Genomic DNA, 23214 nt, shown 5'->3' with positions numbered 1-23214 from the left:
AGAATTAGCTTTATTAGCTTCTTTTACTGGCGTATTAATGAAACAAGCTAAGTGTTATTAATAAGCCAAAGAGAGAAGCTAAGAAAATTAGCATTATTTTATTACTTAATATTTCTTAAACACGAGCAGAACGTTCGTGTAAACTGTCTGTTAAAGAAATAAAACGTTCTAATGAAACTTGTCGCATTCACTTGAATGAATTAGCATTAGCATTTCTGAACACTGTGGCCAACATTAAAATTAACATTCAAAGTGTGTTTTCAGACATTCACAAACGTGTGAAATAGCCAAGTGTGTTCTATTAGCAAAGCCAATTTTTGCACAACACGCACTGATATTTGCGCAACATGCACCTTACATTCGTTAAAATACATAGAAGCATTTCCACGGTTAAAAATTAGACTGAAATGTTGCAAGTTACTGAAATCGAAAAGGGTTCATCGATGGCAAACGTAAGAATGGTTTTACGAACAATTATTGTTATTATTAAGTCAGTGAGAGAAGCTACAAAAAAAAAAAATTACCATCTTTTACTAGCATATTAATGAAAGATGAGCAGACTAAGTTCTAAATAATTTGCAAAATAATTCTTGAATTGAAAACTTTCGAAAAACTAAATTTGAAACAAATTACAATAAATAAATTAACAACGTATTTATGTGGTAATTTAGTGGCGTATTAATGAAACATGAGCAGAACGAAGTTATAAGTTGTTCGCATAAGTTGTTCTTGAATTGAAAATTGTCGCATTCATTTCGGTGAATTTGCATTAGTGCTTCAGAAACGTTAGCAAATGTAGAACAGTCAGATACAAAACGCGTAAATATTGGGTTAAGCTAGACTATTCTGAAATCTTTGTTCGCAAAAGTTTGATACTTTGCATGCAATAAAAATCATTCGTTAAACACGAACATTACAACAACGTAAAGCTATGTGCCTTAGTGATTATAAATTAATAGACTGAATTTATGTAAATTGTTGATAAAAAAATTTAGATTTTTTTTTAATGATTTTACGAACAATTTACAAAGAAATTCACTCGCACTTGTTGGTTTAAGCTGCGTTTTGCTCATCTGGGCTTCAGCTCGCTGATATAATCACTTCCGACACACATGTAAATGATATCTGATCCTCTCAGACAGCCCACCTGATCTTATGCTGATCTTTTATGGTTTTTATAGATTCGCTCTTTGCGTCTCAGTCAATATAAATTGCACTGTTGGGTTGCTATGGAAGCGCTGATCTCTGTAAGTCCCATCAGATACCATTACTATGGCAACATCGCAACACACACCACCTTATATAAACTGGACTATATTTAGATCATTACTGAATCAAACTCTAAGACATGAAGACCGCATGATGTTTCTGCAGGAAAAAAATAATTACATATAAACTGGCATTTGCAAAAAAATGTTATTAGTTCATTAGGGTTATTGCTAAATTATGAGAGACTATGAATGATAGTTAAAAATTATCATCATCATTATTATTTCAGAGTTGGTAAAAATGTAATAAATTGACAATGATTTTATCCAAATATTAATCATAGAGGTTCGCAATTAACATTAATAAAAAATTTAAAAAAAACTTTGTTTAATTAGTTTCATGTTATGTGATAATCTGCATGATAATAAGTTATAATTAAATTAATAACAACAAATTCTAAATTGAATAAATGTTATATCAGTAATATGTTATTTTATTTAAAAATAATAAATACATGATAAATTATTAAAAGCAAAGTTTAGTTTTCTATTACATTAATAATAAATTGTAAATAAATATTTACATATTTTTGTTGTCATTTCAGTAATACAGTACTGTATTTACTAATAATACTACTACAAACAATAATGCTAAATAATTAGAATAGAAATGTGCTGTACTGATAAGTTTTTGATTTATAGTTGATTATTATTACACTTTTAATGTATTTAATGTATTGCATCTCACAAAAGCAACAGCAAATTGCATAAATATTTTGCACTATTTGATTTTGTGAACCACTATGAAATCATTGTCCATTTATCACCAGCCATATTATCTGAATGAGCATTTGTGCTGTCCGAGTGCCAGGAAGTGATGTAATGTGTGAATAACTCACTCGGTCAAAGGGGATGCTGTATTTCTTCAGGATGGATGGAGAAAGGAGGGTCATCTTGTGACGGAGAAACGCGTCGCAGCCCTGAGAACTTCCTGGGAAAAAACCTGGAGAAAACCACAAACAGCAAAAAGAGAGAGAATAAGAAAATGCCAACGGATGAAGCCCTGAAACAAACAGACTGATGATCTTTAGAGGACAAACCTTGTGAGTGTAAATATAATTATAATCATAATAATGACAACAATTATTTAATTCATTGTTATTAACTTCTATTATGATAACATTAACAATAAAAATTAATTAATTCACAATAACATTAGAAATACATTAGAAATAAAACAATTACAATATATTTTTCATTTATGCAATTTTTATTGATTTTATTTTAATTATTCTTTATTATTAAATTAACAATCATTATTAGTACTATATTATTACTGTTGATGCTGTTGTTAGTATTATTATTATTAAGATTATGAAGATTGCAAGATGTTTCATATACATTTTTATACAATTCATTCCTTATAATTACATTCTTTACACTGAAGAATCTTTGGAACTTTGATCAAATTATATAACAATTTGTTTTATACATGAAAAATATATGAAATAGTATATTAAATTAAAATGAATTACATACATAAACACACACACATATATAAAACCGGTTCACATTATTACATAATTTATGTTATGACAATTTATATACTAATAATACATTATAAATATATTAAATACATTAACTCTACACACACACACACACACATACATATACATTATATATATATATACATATATATATATATACATATATATATACACATATACATATATATATATATATATATATATATATATATATATGTGAACATTATCATTATTATATTATCATCATCATCATTATTAAATTCAAAATAAAAGATTGCATGATGTTCCTTTTATATACATTTTTATAGAGAACTGAATTCCATGTAAAAAAAATTCATTGAAATTTATTCCACAAAACAACAATAACGATAAAAATAAATTAAAAAAAAAAAAACTTGAAATAAGCATAATAATAATAATAATGACTATAATAATTATTGTTGTTACCAATAAAGTGTTGAAAATGGACGATTTAATCCAATATTACCGTGTCCAGTGTCTGTTTATACTACATCATTAGCAACATAACGCAAAACTATTGAAATCGACTTTAATTCGCGTTTCATGAATGTTAGCAGTTAGCATGCTGTCTATGTAGTCAGTACAGAGCAGGGCTTTAGCACAGAGCCTATGTAAAGCCATTACAGTGAAATCATCTGTGGAGATTCAGAAGCAAGCGCTTATTACACGCATAACGTATAATCACCGGTTTTGAGGTTACGGGTAAAAGCTGCGCGCGTCAGACGCTCCGGTGCGCCGCGGGTCAGCACATCAGCCGCGCGCTGAATCATGCTGAAAGCCTTTAATTATTATAATTGTCTCCTCATTCCTGCCCACAGACGACAATAAAGGTCATAACGACACAAAAAAAACGACTGATAAATGCCACAACAGTGCAAACACACCGTTTCAGAGCGTGATTCATACGCAGCCTCTATCATTAGCGACAGTACGCTTAAGTGGCTTTACCGGCTTAAACATTGCAGATTTTCAGTCATTTTCACTTAGCGAAGAACTTTTGCCTCAGTAACTTCACAGTACGATCATTCATCGGCCGTTTCTCTGTTTAGCGCGCTACTGTTGACACAATCTTGCTAAAACAAGTGAAGTTTCGCGACTCTTCGATCAATGCAGCAGTTGTCCTTTGCTAACGGTGCGAATGCGTGTATTTGTGCGCAAAACCTGTGTGTGAAGAGTTTCACACAGAAATCAGTATTCATCAGCATCAAGTTACAACTTAAATTTACCCTAAATGTAGAGTAAAAAAAATAAAAATAAGAAAATATGAAATGTTAAATCATCATAGGCCTATTTTTTTTTTTCAAACAATATACAATTGTTAACAATACATTTATAAAAAAAAAATACATAAGAATAAAGTTTCTAAATATTTATAAAATGTTAAAATATTTAATATCAATAAAAATTAAGCTCACAAAATATATTACAAATAAATAATCAATAAACATTTTACAAAAAATATCACATTTTATATCTATAAAAACAAATGTAGAGTTAAAACAATTACATGAAATGTTAAAATTATACATACTGTATTTTTCAAAAATATACAATTATCAACAATACATTTATAAAAATTAAGAATAAAAAGTTTCAAAATATTTATAAAATGTTAATATTTCATATAATTTAATTCACAAAATATATTACAAATAAATAACCAGTAAACATAATATTTTACAAAAAACACTTATATCTATAAAGAACAAATGAAACGTTCAAATTTGTACTTTTCATTTTAAATATTTGATTATCTCTGCAAAAAGCATACATTTTAACATTTATGAAATTATACTAAAATATTTTATATAAATCATCATCAAAATAAAACATAATATATAATTTTTACATAAACATAAGTGTATAATTTATACATAAATATATTGGGTTTATATCTATAATAAATAGATGTTCAAAATGCATATATTAAAATACAAATAATAATAATATTAATAATAAACAAAAATACAATAAAAATATTATAAATACAAATAAAATGAATATTAAAAAGATCTAGGATTTATATCTATAAAGAACAAACAAAACATGTTAAAAGAGGACATTTGCAAAAATATATATTAATTTACAAATAAATTGTATATTTTAAATTTAAATATATGTATTAACAATAAATATAAACATATCTTTTAAAAATATCATCTTGATTTATATCTATATATGAACAGATATTCCAAAAATAATAATTAAGAATACAATGTCATTTTTAATAAAAATATTGTTGCTATTAGTAACGAGTTTTTGCTAGTTACGAGTTTTTTCTTCCTGTTAGCGCGTTGCTATAACGTACAATATTTTCCTTCCACTTATTGTTATCCGTACAGCAAAAACAGAGTAGCAACTATGTTAAAACAAGGTATATGACATAAAAAGAGCACTTTCAAAACAACATTAGACGTCTTCAGGAGCTGAAGAGGGGATCGTCCAACTGAGACGCGTCTCTGCAAAGCGCCGTTACTCACTGCGACCGATGATAATATATCGTCAGGCGTTCTGTCATTAGAAGAGCAGGAGAATGGAGCAGATTGACTCTTAGGTGTGGAGAGTGATGCTGAGGTACGATCCAGTCATTCAGAGCCGCGGCTGCCTTTGTTTCGTCTTTTAACGCAGATTTAACAGATGAAAAGGACGTGGCGATGGTTAAAACCAGGCGACTGACGCGATGGAGTGTGAATTCATATTTCTATGCGCGGATATGAAGTACAGGAGTTTTGCATAAACCATTAGCTGCGTCAGGCCTCGCATAACAGAAAGCTTTAGCGCAGATCGCCACGATTCACGTCTCGGCTGCTTCTCTGACTCTCTTCAGGACCGTTTGAGTTCAACGCAGAGGTTCTCCTTCGGTAACAGTCTGTACTTGTGTGCCAAACGTGCGTGTGAAGAGTTTCACGCAGAAATCATGATTCATCAATGTGTTAGCACTTCATGTTTTATTCTTCACAAATAAAAGAATAAAATTAAAGATATTTATTACATTTTAAAACATTTTATATACATAATTAAAATAAAATGCATATATAAAAATGAATATTGTAAGTATAAATTTGTACGAAATGGTGTTAAAATTTTATATAAATAAAAACAAAACAATATTGTTAAACATTTATAAAATGTTAAAATATTTAATATAAATAAAATAAAACATTTAAAAATGTAAATTTGAATATTTAAAATCATATTGAATGTATATCTATAAAGAATAAATGAAACAATATATTCAAAACAGAAAATATGTATTTTTTTAAACAAATATATATATTACACAATCCACTTACTTTTTTTCAAAAAAAAATTACAAAATCTGTTAGCATTTAATATAAATAATAAAATAAAACAAATTAAAATAAATCAATAAATAAATAAATAACTATATAAATAATTATATAGTTAAAATACACACACACACACACACACACACATATATGTACACATACAGTATGTGTGTGTTTCATATATACTCATCCTGGCTGCATTTAATCGATCAAAAATACAGAAAAAAACTAATATTGTGAAATATTACAATGGGTTTCATACACACACATATACATACAGTCATAGCCAAAAATATCGGTACCCTTGGTAAACATGATCAAAGAATGCTGTAAAAAATTTATCTCCATTGTTAATCCTTTTGATCTTTTATTTAAAAAAAAAAAATGCACAAAAATCTAACCTTTCATTGGATAATAAGAATTTAAACTGGGGGGAAATATCATTATGAAATAAATGTTTTTCTCAAAAACACGTTGGACACAATTACTGGCACCCCTAGAAATTCTTATGAGTAAAATATCTCTGAAGTATATTCATATATGATATTTCCCCCCATTTTAAATTCTAATTATCCAATGAAAGGTTAGATTTGTGAATTTTTTAAATAAAAGATCAAAAGGTTTAACAATGCAGATTAATTTTTCACAGCCTTCTTTGATCATATTTACCAAGGGTGCCGATATTTTTGGCCATGACTGTATATGTATGTGTATGTATGTTCACCAGAGCTTCACAGGTTGCCACTGGAGTCCTCTTTCACTCCTCCATGAGGACATCACAGAGCTGGTGGATGTTAGAGACCTTGTGCTCCTCCACCTTCCGTATGAGGATGCCCCACAGGTGCTCAACAGAGTTTAGGTCTGGAGACATGCTTGGCCAGTCCATCACCTTTACCTTCAGCTTCTTTAGCAAGTGTTTGGGGTCGTTATGTTGGAATACTGCCCTGCGTCCCAGTCTCCGAAGGGAGGAGATCATGCTCTGCTTCAGTATGTCACAGTACATGTTGGCATTCATGGTTCCCTCAATGAACTGTAGCTCCCCAGTGCCGGTAGCACTCATGCAGCCCCAGACCATGACACTCCCACCACCATGCTTGACTGTAGGCAAGACACACTCGTCTTTGTACTCCTCACCTGGTTGCCGCCACACACGCTTGACACCATCTGAACCAAATAAGTTTATCTTGGTCTCATCAGTCCACAGGACATGGTTCCAGTAATCCATATCCTTAGTCTGCTTGTCTTCAGCAAACTGTTTGCAGGCCTTCTTGTGCATCATCTTTAGAAGAGGTTTCCTTCTGGGACGACAGCCATGCAGACCAATTTGATGCAGTGTGCGGCGTATGGTCTGATCACTGACAGGCTGACCCCCCATCCCTTCAACCTCTGCAGCAATGCTGGCAGCACTCATACATCTATTTCCCAAACACAACCTCTGGATATGACGCTGAGCACGTGCACTCAACTTCTTTGGTCGACCATGGCGAGGCCTGTTCTGAGTGGAACCTGTCCTGTTAAACCACTGTATGGTCTTGGTCACCGTGCTGCAGCTCAGTTTCAGGGTCTTGGCAATCTTCTTATAGCCTACGCCATCTTTATGTAGAGCAACAATTCTTCTTTTCAGATCCTCAGAGAGTTCTTTGCCACGAGGTGCCACGTTGAACTTCCAGTGACCAGTATGAGAGAGTGAGAGCGATAACACCAAATTTAACACACCTGCTCCCCATTCACACCTGTGACCTTGTAACACTAACGAGTCACATGACACCGGTGAGAGAAAATGGCTAATTGGGCCCAATTTGGACATTTTCACTTAGGGTTGTACTCACTTTTGTGGCCAGCGGTTTAGACATTAATGGCTGTGTGTCGAGTTATTTTGAGGGGACAGTAAATTTACACTTTTATACAAGATGTACACTCACTACTTTACATTGTAGCAAAGTGTCATTTCTTCAGTGTTGTCACATGAAAAGATATAATAAAATATTTACAAAAATGTGAGGGGTGTACTCACTTCTGTGAGATACCGTATATATACACACACACACACTCTTTATATAAAGTATTTAAATGTTAAATTTTAAATACTTAATCATTAAATTACAAATATTTATATTATTTTTTTATTTAATAAAAATTCTTTAAAATGTTAATCTGATAGACTCCTAAGGAGATAAGAAAAAAAGGTTCATATAAAATATCTATGTATAGCCCTATATATCAATAAAAGTCTTATTTCAGAATAACAAAAATGAAGTGCATTATAGCTTGATTACAGTAAAATACAACATTAATCATCATAATCAAAGAATGAAAAAAACCCACACATCCAAACAAGGGTGGAAAAAGACAAGTTGCAGCATTAAAATGCTGTTGGTGATTATATATACATCTGTTCTCTGTGTGACGTCTCAGCGCTGATCACTGAAAGCCCGGCGTCGTGTCGAGTGTTGGTTCGTTTAAAGCAGGGTGTTTGTTTAAGTGGGACAGGAGTTTGTTTATGTGGGTTATGGTTGCGTTTAGAAGTACAGCATCCTCAGATCTCGGAGACGCACAAACATCTTCACATCTCATAATCCACACAACCACAGGCAGACGCCAGGGCTTTCCTAGACAGCGCCGCAAACTTTCGGGAGGTGCGGAGAGGATTTTCTGCCAGCACCGTCTCGCACCTCATTCAGGATTACGCCGATGTTTCGTCTGTGTAATTTGGGGCAGGAAAAGGCCCACAGAACAGGATTTTCCCTGTTTCAGACAGGAATCATTCATGCGATAATGAACTTCTGCTGTTATTTACTCAACCTCAAACCTGTATGACCTTCTTACTTCAGTAAAACAAACTGAGAAACTTCGCAGAATATTCCTCACACAAATTTATTGTGCGACTTCAAAAGACGTGAAATACAGCATACAGCTCATATGCACCACTGTTATGGTGCTTTTTAGCCATTTTTCACCAAAAGGGCATATATCTTATATAAAATGTAAATATATGCGTGTATGCATATATATATATATATATATAGAGAGAGAGAGAGAGAGAGAGAGAGAGAGAGAGACAGAGAGATTTATACAGATATCTACATTTTAAATAATTTTTTATTTTATATAAATAAATACATAGGATATTATTATATAACATAGATAGATGGATAGTTGTATATTGTTTGTATATATTATATACTGTTAATACACATAATATCATAGTTCATAATACTATAATAATACATATATTTATTATATGTATCGTTTTAGTCTTGCTGTTTACATAAAATATTAAAACTACTATTTATATAATTTATATATTTTTAAAAGCATTTTATCCGTTCATTTCTTTTTTTAAATTCACACGTGTGTGTGCGCGCGCGCACGCATGTGTGCGTCTAAACTTTGGAACAAAACTAGAAGAAGTTTCCAACATTTCTGTTTTCACACCTTTTCCTTTAAGGCTTTTATATGTAAATGACCTCTGTTTTGATCGCCTAACCTACCACGCTCCATTTCTGCATGGAGACACGCTAACGAACGTATGTGAGGTCTTACCTTGTGCCAGCCGCTCCAACCTCTTGCCGTGCTCGGGAGGAATTGCATACCTGCGGTGAGGAGGAAAAAACTGAGATCAATTAACAGGATCAATGGAAAAAGTCAAGAGGGAAAGACACTGGAGGGACGCGCAGCGAGATGCCTCTGTGAGAATCGCTGTCTGATCATCACACAGCCCTCCAAATCATGAAACACACAGAGAACATTTCACCCCTATTTCACATTCACCAGTCACACGCTAGTTTAAAGACAAAGTACTCAAACGTCACCGAGACAAAGCCTGGAAAATTACTGCGTGAGAGCCAATTTATTTCAGCTAATCGGCTCAAACACGCGCAATGCTAATACAGATTGTGCTGTGTTGCTTAATTTGAAATGATTTCGCTGGAGAAGGAAACAGCACAATATCTTCTAAAGGTTCAATTCGCTTGACGTTGTTATTGACATTGTCTGTATTAGCTTAATTATTTCCTCAAGTTTCCGGAGAGCAGAAACCCTCCCGAGGCCTCGAACGCAAATATAAATCCGGTGCATCACCCTCCCTTGGGCTCCAGCTCCAAATCACACATTCACAATGAGGGGAACGTGGCTTCAGGAGGGTTTTGAGCAGCGTCGCACTGCCCTCTACTGGCAGCGGGAGGCAAAACGGGGATTTTATGGGCGAGTGGCACTTTCTAGTTAAACACAGGCCAATTTCACAGCAGTGGTTTTCTCTACACAAGCGCAGGATCGTCTGAAAGTCAACTGAATACCAAGTGGACGGATTAAAGGGTTGCGTTTGTATGCAGCTGATGGGATGTACAAGAAGAGGTTTGTTTTATTTTACAATGTGTTGTGGCTTCTACTAAACGTTTATAGGAGAAAAAGTACAAGAATTATGGGGGGAAAACAAAGAGGGATGGGAACTGAAAGAGCTTGACATGGCTATGCACAAACCAAACAGGAACAAGTACAGGATGGAAATAAGATCTAAGGAGATGGAAACTTAGATGTGAAGAAAGCTGCTAGTTAACAGTCTGTGATTCCCATATTCATATAATTATGGAATTAGCAGCAGCGCAATATCATAATTCACCATGTCTAAAATAAACTCTGTTCCTCCCGAACTAGATGACCTTGGACTCAAAGTTTTGGTGCATATTTTAGAAACAGTGCCACTGTATTGGCACCTACACGTAGAAATTACTCTACTAGTAGCAAGCATTCACAAAGTACTCGTTCTTGCATTCAAAAACATTTAAGGCCAAATCTGAGAACAATTTAAATGCACGCAGGGATCTTGAAGCTACTTTAAACTTTCATACAGTGTCTTAAAATGGCGCAGGACACTACAAAACAGAAGCATGCCAATAATTGCCCTCCACCTGCAACAAACATGAATGCTAATCAATTCCCACAATGGCATGCATTTGTTGCATGTATTGAGACCTGCTCTGAAACACCAAAGACGGAGCCAGTGGGAAATCGAACGGCTGGCTGCAAGCAGCCCAACTCCAAGGACACTGGTGGTAGTAGATTCAATTTGGTGTTTGAGGTGCCACCACAAATCAATAATAATTAGATGGCTCTTTCTCTCCTTTTCTTGCAGACAAAAGCTGGATCTGATGGGCGGTTGTAATTAGGGTATGAATGCTTCCTGCCAGCAGGAGTATCCTTACACCCCACTAACCCCACCAGATCAAGCTGACAGTAACTCTATCTGGCAACCAAAAGTTGCTTTATTCAATCTGGAACTGTCTGGGGAGGAAGGCAAATATTGACAAAAATCACACAGGGGGCACCAGAAATCAAGGTAAATCTGAGGAGCTTGACTTGGTGTGACTGTAAACGCCCACTTGGAGGAAACCCTCCAGTTTCTTCAGGTTCCTCTAATACCACCGGAATGACGAAATGAACACAAAGCACTTACTAAACACCGTTTGAGATTTTGATACAAGGGTACTTAGATGCCTGGGCGTATGTAAAGGACGCATCCCATTTACCTTGTTTACGGCCCATGAAACAATTCCGTACTTCACTTCCCAGATCCAATATCTCTCTAATCCCACGGAGGCAACACAAAACCCCTACCTGCCAAACGGCGTCAACGCCACCGGCAGCGCTAAAGTTTTATTTGTCATCATCTTGAAGAGGACAAGAAAACAAGCAATAAGAATCAAGCTATCCTCTCAGCTGCAGCACTCCCTCTCTCAGCGATTATTTCCGGCAGCGTGCGCACCACTTTGGGCCACTCCGCAATCTTTAAGAATCTGACACTAGATCTCAGGAGGCGGCGAGAATTATGACTTTGATGGGAGGAGAGTTGGAGGCGAATGAAGTTAATTTCACAGTGGCTGAACAGAGGGTTAGGCAAACAGCTACCACACACACTTTAACATACTGTAATTACCAGAAAAGTAAAACGGATTCAATTTCAAAAGCAGAAGGGGGTGTTTGGGTGGGGAGGACGAGCGCATGCATAGCTGCATTAAGCTGAGTTGAAGGGTGAGTAAATTTTCTACTCTTTCCTTTTTTGTGAGCACGAGCCTCGCCGTTCTCCGCTGTGCGGAAAGTTAACTTGAGATAAGGCCTCCGGAGAGCGGGAGAAAGAGAGAATGCTTAGCTAGAGACATCAAGAGCTAACACTTCAGAGAGATACGAGGACACAGAAGAAATGGAGACGGAAAGATACTCAAGAGAGCAAGCAAGACTTACACAAGGTCTCTTAAAGAATCACAGTTTTGCACCCTTATCCATTTGGACACCTGTGCCTACAAGAGCATGACCCAAAAACATGCCACGACCCTTTCAACATGATTCATGTTAATGCATTCAACTCTACAGAGACAAGCATCAAGCACGAGCATTAAACATAGCCCTAATGCAACTTTTAAATAAGGGGTTCTTGATGTTAACTCTTGCATTTATTATTCACAGTTTCATGTGAGAACCATCTTCTGATTTTGCAACTAAACATTTTCTTTATTTTTACATGAAGACTGATGTTATGAGGTCTCTTTTGCAACTGGTACCTATGTACAACAAAATTAAAACATTCTTTTTAACATTAAAACTTTGAATTTAAATAAAGAATAAAACAATGTTTCTTAAAGAAATAGACATAGTTTTAACATTTGCATTTGTGTAACATTTACATTGGTGTATTTTTGTACTTCTGACTAAATTGTGAAGATAAACATGACTGTTGTTTGGCAAAAAAAAAAACACCATACCAGAGCCTTTTTGGTACAAAAAAAAAAAAAGCACTAGTCGTTGTCTGTTGATAGGATCTGTCAAAAGAAAGTTTACTATGAAAAACAATCTGGTTTTATGAAAAATGAATTAGTTTACAATCTTGAACAACTGCAAGGGGATTTCATTTGTTTGCACTTTCTATCAGCCTACATAATAAATACAATTCAATTTCTGAAGTATTTTTAATACCTACTTGTGACCAATGCATTTCAATGACTTTCCCAGTTATTTGTGATTATTGGTTAACAAATTTTAAGTGCAGTTTGTATAGATTTCTCTCACAATAAATATAATATTTAACACTCAGCAGCATTACAAATATTTAACTAAATTTTTGTCCTTTTTAGTCCTGGAAAATACTCCACCATTTTGTGGGAACCCTGCTGTTTGTTGCGAACAATTCCTACTTTCTCATTCCATCACAAAACCTTCCTTTTGTGATGCAACCTATTATGCTTTTCATCTCACACATGTTTTGAAGCCCTGATGTTGTTCGTTTTACATTTCGACCAGTTTTAATTTATTTTTTGCAAGGCACAAAACACCCTTGATTGACTACTGCTTTCCAGCTTGATTAAAAAGACACACAGATGGATGAAATATCCCTCTGTACGACAGCCCGAGATACTGACAGAACAGCTGCGTCTAATGAACGCTCTGTTCAGGGTTTCTTTAAGACAACACAAGCCAAGGGCATCAAGGACTTGTGCACAAGTATGCAAAACACACTTGCATCTTTCTTGAAAGAGGGAAAAAATGAGGGGATACACCAGGGAGAAGATGCAACATGAGAGCGAGGGGGGATGTGATAAAAGAAAAAAGTCTCACATGTGGAAAAAAGGACACTGAAAGCATGTTTATTCGAACTCTTTCAGCAAAGGAAAGACGCCCAGCCGGAAAATTGTGTATTCTGAACCTCAAAATACAGTATTAAAGCCTCTCTCCGCAAGAACGGAGAGGAAAAGTCAAGCTGAACTTCAGGAAAACAAACCAACTGAATACCAAGTCATTTCAACAGCATTTTGATTTGGATCAAGGATGTTATGCTTGGTTTTCAAATCTTTTAGTCGACTTTTGTCAGTTGTTCTTATTAAAACCTTGATTTCAATTTACATTTATCCTTCTATCTGTTGAATGAAAGAATGTCACATATAGTTCAGCATCATCTCATTCACGTACATCATCCCTGACGATTCTCTGGAGGATTTACTTCACAACCAAGTGCTTCTGAAACGCTCTGCTCCATTATAAAGAGCCTGTTGTGCGTTTAAATGCGGCAAGAGCGAGATACAGTGAGACAAAGCACACGGCACATGATTCATCTCTCTCGATGACATCATCCTGAATGTCTACAGCTGACGTGAATAACAACAGCTCCCCCAAGAGGTCAAGAATGGATCCACATTTACCACCCATAGCAGGTTTGTACTGTAAAATCAAGCATAAGATTTAGTTTGCAAGACACTTATTGGGCCTAAATGTCAATCAAACTGATGGATCACAATTTTATCTTCACAAAACCCATATATGGCAAGCGTCAAGTTATATTTTGGTAAAATACTGCCAAAATGACCAAATCTGATCATGCTAAATTGAATCCAGACCATGTGACAAAAAAATTACCAACAAACTGCTTTGAATCTTCTGAATTCAACTATATCAAGCCTTTACAAAAAGAAAACATTTTTCAGCCAAAAATAGCAAAAAAGCTCTTTCGGTGTTCGCCCAAATAAGCGAAAAGACCGAATAATATGTTAAAACATGTTCAGTGTAATAGTGATTAGAAAAAAAGGTAAATATTTTTATTAATTTTAAGTAAATAAATAAAAAGTAAATATTTTTAAATTGTTGTTTTGCAATTGATTCTTTATTTGAAAAGCAAGACAAAACAGTAAAAAGCCATTTAATTTATGCAATGGTGAAAAAAATGGCAAAATACAAGGGGGAAAAAATCTGAAAACCCGTGTTCGGTATTCGGCCCAGTGTTTCATTTTTTTTCCGCTTCGGCCAAGAATTTTCATTTCAGTGCATCCCTAATTTCCAGATACAGAAATATTTTAACAAAATATTAAAGGGGTGGTTTACTGGTTTTCTTCTAGGCTTGATTGTGTTTATGGGGTGCAGTCTAACATGTGTTAATGCTTCATTTTTTTAAAAATGCATTATTTTTCATATAATTTACCTTTATTCCACACCGCTCTGTCCATTCTCTGACAAACGCCTCGATTACTTCCTGTTTTTATGAAGCCCCTCGCTCAGAAATACGTGATGGGCTCTGATTGGTTAGCTGGCTCAGTGTGTTGTGATTCACTAAACCACCGAGCGTGTGTCTAAATGTCCCGCCCCTCAGCTCAGCGGCATGTGCTCCAGTTGTATTGTAAACAATGATTTATAACAATATAGAAAGGTCTATATTGCTTATCAATTTGAGCCAGATTGAGGATATTAGTGAAGAGGATCGCGCAGAACCTGTGCAAGCACGGCTCTTAATGGTATGTTTGTTTGTTGTCTCATACATTTAGATACGCTGTTATTATGCTACTGCTTATGTTAGCTTTATACGGTTTTATTCTGATTAAAGCTTTAATACAGTACGGCAACCGCACACGCGTCCATGTATAATGCTTCTCATTGCTATGTGAAAATGTATAATTGGAACAGTTTGTTGGAGCTGATCTGACGATCTGAATGAGAGAGAGAGAGAGAGAGAGAGAGAGAGAGAGAGAGCAGGGCGACACGAGGAACAGTATTAAGAACGGCTGTTTTAGAACATTGATTTTGAAACTTGTGAATCCATTAGAATCGATAGAAGACAGAATCGCGATTCATATGAATAGATTTTTAGGTGCACCCCTAGTTTTCTCTTCCTCTTCTCTAAAGCAGCACAGCATGGCCCCGCCCCCTTCCTTACATGTTCCCGAGGGCGGGGTTTATCTGGGTCAGTGACGTATCAGACCCGGGAAGTAGTTCGTTGTAGTCCCTTACCAGCCGTTTTTGTAGGCATTAAACTTCCAGAATTTTAAAAGACAATATCTCTGTTTGCATTGAACTTTCAGCGCTGCAACTTTGCAGATGTTGTTTATGCTCAAACAGCAACATTACACACTAACTAATGTTAAAAAAAGTGAAATTGCAATAATCCACCCCTTTAACGTAATACTTTAACAGCATTTGTGGCATAATATAGTTTACCAAATAAGAAATTGATGCCTAAAATATATTACACAAACATAATTATACACATATATTGAATGCACATGAAAATAAGACTAATATAATTTTAACTGTGATGCCTTGTTTTAGCTGTAAGTAATGCAAAATAATTTATAAACCTCCAGATACGAAAATATTTTAACAAAATGTTTATGTTTTCATCAGTATTTGTTACATAATATTGTTTACCAAATAAAGTTATTCCTAAAACATATTTAAAAAAAAAACACAATTATAATAATACACAAATGTATTGAATGCACGATTACATGAAACAATTAACTTTATTTAATTTTTAATTGTGTAATTGTAATATTTATTTTTTGTTTTTACCATTTTATTTTTATATTCTAAGAGTATATTTATATATAAAACAGAAAATCAATTGCTTTAATATCCTATAATTACACAAAAACGCACTAAATACACATGACAAGAAAACAAAGTCAAGTCATTTTTTGGTAAAATACTACCAAAATGACCAAATCTGATCATACCTTATCACTTTGATCTATTTCATCCGTAAAAAAAAAAAATAAAAAAAATGGCTGACAAACTCCTCTGAATCTTTTGAACTCAACTAAACGCACATATATAGGTGAATGTAGGATGCTCACCAAGACTTTGGCTGGCCGAAATGCAGGTAGTTGATGCTGTAGAGGTCCATGTCCTCCGTGTGCCAGGCGAAGGTGGTTTTCCACATCCCGAAGTACAGGTATGGCGTGTTGACGCCCTCAATGACAATCCCACACTCCTGCTCCACCATGTCCAGAAGAGTGTTCAGATGGCCGATGTTCCACTCCGTGATGTCCTTACGAAGAAAAAACATAAACACATGCATATGACTAAATCATAAGGGTTATTATAGTAACTAAAACCATTAAAAAATCATATTTGTTACTTAAAATAAAATCATTTATATCAGCTAGTTGCCAAGGCTTTTCAAACACTAATCACAGTAAAGGTGACTAACCGGGTCATAAAGGGACCCGCTGATGTCGGCGCCGTAAATGGGCGACACAAAAGTCAAGTTTTTCCAGTACTTTCTTTCCAGGTCATCAAAGTCCTTGTGTTGAGGTGTGCAGTACCTGAGATTGGTCAAGAAAATACAAAGTATAAATTAAGCTTGAAGGAATGAAGAAAAACTGGCTGTAGTAAAAGCGCAAACTTTTCAAACTTAGTCTTACATTTGCATACAAACATTCACTATTCTTTCAATATTTTTGAAAAAATACCACCAAAAAATTTATTTTAAACGTAAATTTTAGTCACGTTACTGACACGAAGGTCCAGATAAGAGAGGACAAACTTTACAAAGAAACCACATTGTATATGTTATGAAAAAAAAAAAAGCTTTGATCATACTTTTTACTATTGGCCAGTTTGCGATATTCTCCTACTGTCATGGACTTCTTCTGGATGTTGTATTGAGTGAAGAGCCCTGATTGGCCGGTCACCACTTGCATGATGGGAGCGGGAATGACCATCTCTTCAATGGTCTCGTAGGAACGCCGCGGCTTCCACTCCTTGGGCGGAATAACCTAAATAACACATGAACTTTAATAACTGTGATCGACAACTGTCTAATTAGACAGCTGATACAAGCATTTCGTTGTGTTTGTTCAAGTCTTTAGAACACAAAAATGACAAAGAACATGAACATATGAATAAATGCATTTACAGACCTTTTTATTCAAGGTTAATTTATAAATATATTATTGTTAATTCATGTTCATTGAATAATACATTAATGTTAATTAATACAACTTGAAATGTTAAAAGAAATGTTAAATTAGGATATGTAGAAATTAGCATTGACCAAGATGATTAAATAGCATTGTAATGCTATTTAATTATGTATTGTAATTTTATGTGCATTCTTTAATTTTAATGATGAGCAAAGAGTTTGGAGAAGGTTTTGAGAAGTTTAATAAAAAAATTTAAAAAAAACATTTAAAAAAAGTAAATATTTTAATTTACTGATATGAATCATACACAAACGTACACACACAATGAAAACAAATAAGAAAATTGCTAAATTTTATACATTTGTTATGCGTTTATATTAATTTAACATTTTATTTACATATATTTAACATTAAAAAATAAAAAAAATCTTGTACAATAATAGTTTTTTTTTTTTATAGGCAGTGATGATTCAGATATCTACCATACTGATATAAAGCTAATATATGTACACACATAATTTAATGAAAGCAAATAAGAAAACTGCAAAATTTTGTGATAAATGCTGTAAAAATTATTTTGTATTGTACTTATGTATTGTAATTTTGCATATGCATTGCGCATATGCTAATTTTAATGATAAGTAAAGAGTTTGGAGAAAATAATGTAGGTAAAAATATATTTAACATTAAAAAAAAGAAAATCTTGTTCAATAAACTTTTTTTTTTCCCCAATGGCCAATGTGATAATGACATATACAATTCTGATATAAAACTAATATATGTACATACATAATTTAAGAAAATTGCACAATTTTGTGATTTTAATTATATATTGACTCTAAATTGAGATTTAAATGAAATTTAATTGTATTTTACAATCAATGTATTTTATTATTAACATTACGAAGAAAACACTAGTTTAAAATATTGATGTCATTGTTTTATAAAAAATAATAATCCACTTGAGGTCACGTGGGCAGTAAATTACATATGTTAACATTAGTTAATACACTGAAACAAGAAATTAATTACTTTTACATCATTTATTCATTTAGTTTTGTGTCAATTGTTTTAATTGTATTAGTTTAACATTTCAAGTTTTATATATGAATTTTAATTAATTATGAATGATTATGAATTAACAATAGCGCATTTATAAATTAATATTAACCTAGATTTATATACTTAAAAAAAAAAATTTGTTTATTGTTATTAATGACACTTCCATTCGATACCTTTGCCAGACCGGCACGATGAGCTCCTTGGGTCTCGATGTAAGCGATGTACTTCCCAAAGTCCTTGAACTCCTCCATGGTGGGTCTGAAGGTCATGATCTTGTAGGAGCTGGCCGCTGGAGGTGGAGGTGCTGGGGCTAGAGCCGGGGCCGGTTCTGGGATCGGTAGTTCTGGTGTGAGTTCTGGTGCTGATGGTTCTGGCTTTATTTCTGGGTCCAGGGTCGGATCTATAGATGGTTCCTGGGCCAGATCTGAAACCGGTTCCAGGCATGGCTGCGGGTTCAAATACAAGGTGGGTTGGACTGGGGAATCTCGAGCGGCGTCTGCTTGTGGAGTGACGTCTGGAGCTGGTTCAGGCTCAGGGTTCAGGTCTGGAGGTAAAGCCGGGTCCATGACTGCAGGTCAGCTAATGCTGCGGACACAAATACAAAAACATCACAAATCAATAACCACACCACTATTACAATTATTAAGTATAAAACTAACTTTGTTTTTGTTAAATTCACTCAATCATAAAGAAATTTTTATAGTTATGGAATAGCTTTCCTGTAAAGATTTTATTTTAAGTTTCAATTTATATGAGTCTATATGAAAAAGTGAATTAAGTTTGAAGTTTTATGTTTTAACATCAATATCTCAATATGTACATGTAAACATTTATACATTTTAGGATAATAATAACAATAATGCAAAGAACTGGCTTGAAATGAACATCACTATCAGAAACCTGTTTTTCAAAGGTTAACAAAAACAACCAAATTCATATTTTTCAAATTAAAACATTTTGAAAGCATTTAGATAAAAACTGCTGAAATGAACTAAAAAGTTGGAAAAACTAGTAAATTATAAACTTAAATATGAAACTAAACTTTATTTTGTTAAATTCACTCATTGTTCGGAGTTGAAGAATAAGTTTTATTTTCTAACATCAATATTTTAGCTTTCAATTTGTATGAATGTATGAAAAAGTGTATTTCTTTCAAGTATTTACAGACAGAAATACAAATACTTAAAAATAAAGTCTGAGATTAACTAAAAACTTAAAACTAATATACAAATCAATGTAAAAAAATAAAAATCTTCAATTCAGTCACTCATAAATGATAGTTGGTAGTTGAAGATTGTCTTTGCTGTGAATATTTCGTTTTTTAACATCAATATTTTAGGTTTTAATTTCTATGAATGTATATAGGAAAATAATAGCCTCAATTCATAATTATATTCAAATTATAACATTTAAAACCTACTCTTCAGTGATAAACAGTCTGGAAATTAAAAAAAAAAAAAAAACAATATAAACCTATATATCAATAAAACTAATTAATAAAAAAAATTTCTTCAATTCAGTCAATCATAAATGATAGTTGAGGAATAACTCAACTCTCATTAAACTGTGAAATATGCATTTTCTAGCATGCATATTTTAGGTTACAAGTCATATGAATATATATACGGAAAACGTACATTTAAGGTCCTGTAATTAGTTGCCTTTTCACAACTTTTAATCAAATTTATATCCTCAATAGCTCATTTGAAAAGCTCTGCAATGCGACAAATTTATTTTTCAAGTATAAATATCTCAACATGAACTATTAAAAAACTGCATGAATACAATAGAAAACAGAAAAACATTGTTTTAAGTATTTGTAGATTAGTTCTATTATAGGCATATAAAAAATTCACGTTATTTAGATTTATTCCAGCGGGAGATGGGTTTTTATTTAAAAGGACTTACCACAAGCCATGAAGAAATTTATGATAAAAAAAAAGCAATGTTTGATAAAAAGGAAAATGTATTTATTTATTTTAAAAACCTGCTCCAAACAGGCCAATTACCAAAGAGCCAAGAGCAAAAATCTCTCACACATTATTACTGTCACTGAGCTGAAATCCTCATCTGACCTGTTGCTTTGCACACGCTTTCATCAGAAACACACAAACCATGAGCCCAACAACCACGGGAATGATGAAAACACTCTACAGCCGTGAAAAAGAAATAAATCGTGGATCTTTGCATGATTTTGCATAAGAAATCCGATTATTGTGCACAGCAATAATAAAGACATGCCGTTCAATTTTCTGATGCAATCTGTATGGACTGGATTTCAATGATCTAGCAATGGAAATATTCTTTAAAGCACATTTTGAAACAAAAGATGCTATTTTGAAGTAGAGTAATACAAATTTAAAATTATTATTACAGATCTAAAGAGGGATATAAATACATTTTTGCACACAATGAAGTTACCAACCACGATACTATTTAAACTAAACTGATCTAGACAATGACATCTCTGAATTCAATAATGAAATGCCTTTAACTGAAAATTGAGTGTTTAATCTTATCATTATACATTACTGACACTCTATCCTCCAATTTGATACTGTTAAGTGCTTTGACACAATCTGTATTGTTAAAAGCGCTATATAAATAAAGGTGACTTGACGATACAATAATAAAATGGCTAACTAAATTAAACTAAACTAAAATATCTGAAATACACAGAAGAGTTAGTTAGCTATGAAAGATTCGGGCTGCCCGTGATGCTTTGCATGCTATTTTCTTATGCATAAGTAGATTTTAGTGACAATTCGCTCAAGGCATTAATATTCAAATGGCATGGAAATACTTTCATTGAAAATACAGAATTCTTACAACTAGCTAAATAAAAATGTATATTAATAAATAATGATTGTATCAATAATAGCTAGAAAGCAAACAGAGGCAGAGGATTAGTTTTTCCCTTCGCTTGTCACTTCTTGGAAACATAAGTTGTCCAAAACACACATAAAAACTGATTTCACGCTCTCTCCGGACAGCCATCACCATTTTTTATTTGATTATATTTTAATAACTACACTATAGTCTGCATGGTGCCACGAAGATCATGCATGCATGAATTAAATAATCAATTAACTGCATAAAAAATCATCCCAGTTCACGTACAAACCAAGCAGACATGCACTGTATCACTTTCTCGCCAGTGGATCCTCTGCAGTGAATGGGTGCCGTCAGAATGAGAGTCCAAATAGCTGATAAAAACATCACAATAACCCACACCACTCTCAATTAACATCTTGAAAAGCCAAAAGCTGCGTGCAGATTTCTCTCCTGATTCAGATCAGACAACATTTTCACTGGAGGAAGCCTTATTATAGATTATGAGCTCGTATTTTAGTTAAAAACGTCTTGATGGATTTGTTTTGTACAAACATGAAGCTTTTGGCCTCACAAGATGGCAAATATTCATTTTTGGGTGAATTAACTCCTTTACAAAAATAAAATCAATAGCTACATGCAAAATGCATCGGTTATATTTAATTGAATTAGATATTACTAAAGTCTCTGTGTTACCATAAATATCACGAATGCATGCAATAAATAATCAACAAATGCACGCAAGATTCAGCTCAAGCACGTCTTCATAGCTTAGACAGTTTTCTATCACTAACTTTCGCATACTGTAGTTTATTATATATTAAAAATATGCTTGAAGCTTAACCATAAAGACCACCCACGCATGAAAGAACGAAAGAAATGACCAATCGATGCAAAATGCATGGTAAATTCCCAGTGTTCAGCTCAGCTCAAGTTCAATCAGCATGAGAGATGAGGTTTAAATGGCCTTTGTGTATGTGTGCAGCCTATATACAGCAGAATGCATCAAGGCTAAAGCGAAATGCATGAAAAACCACACGGGAAGCGATTGAAATAACACATACACATCACATACGGTGACTTATGAATCAAATGCACGCCTGTATTCAAGTGCAAATGCTTTAGTGTGCTTATATTTCTCACCAGAAGCGTGTATGCTCCTGATTTGACAACCATATCAACACAGCTGCTCTGTAACAGCACAAATAACAATAAAAACTCCTCCAGTGTCCGCGGTCTCGAACCGAAAGCGCTATAGAAATAGTATATATCGCGTTACCTCCTGCTCTGGGTCGTTTTTTGCTCTTTTTTCGCTGTTTTCTTCTCGATTCTATCCGTTTTCTGGATTCCAAAGGCTCGTTTGTGTTACAGCAGCGCTGGGCCGCGTCTCCGCCCACTGCAGCGCGACGTGTGCCGTGATTGGCTGGATCGCACCAAAGCGTAGTCTCCCATTGGCTGGCGCGTTTGATTGACGGCTCAACCGGCCTTTCGCCTTGTGTTTGTGCATTCTACTATCACGGAAATCACGTATTTCACGTAATAATAGTGTGTCTTCCGGTATGACAGGCTTGACGTC

The 23214-nt window shown here is 34.0% G+C and overlaps 1 protein-coding gene across 1 annotated transcript in view; it reads right to left on the bottom strand.

The window, feature by feature from the left end:
- kdm4b (lysine (K)-specific demethylase 4B) overlaps positions 1-23075 on the bottom strand; it is a 56048-nt gene extending 32973 nt beyond the window's left edge. The window contains 7 exon segments of the mRNA XM_058760553.1: positions 2108-2211; positions 9610-9659; positions 16674-16867; positions 17030-17144; positions 17422-17597; positions 18980-19391; positions 22918-23075. Coding sequence (XP_058616536.1) covers positions 2108-2211; positions 9610-9659; positions 16674-16867; positions 17030-17144; positions 17422-17597; positions 18980-19372 — 1032 coding nt within the window. The 5' untranslated portion in view covers positions 19373-19391; positions 22918-23075.
- Between the last annotated feature and the right edge of the window lie 139 nt (positions 23076-23214).

The sequence above is a fragment of the Onychostoma macrolepis genome, chromosome 22 (assembly GCF_012432095.1).
Source record: "Onychostoma macrolepis isolate SWU-2019 chromosome 22, ASM1243209v1, whole genome shotgun sequence".
NCBI lineage: Eukaryota > Metazoa > Chordata > Actinopteri > Cypriniformes > Cyprinidae > Onychostoma > Onychostoma macrolepis.
The sequence above is the reverse complement of the archived record's forward strand: the minus strand, read 5'-3'. Positions and strand labels throughout refer to the sequence as shown.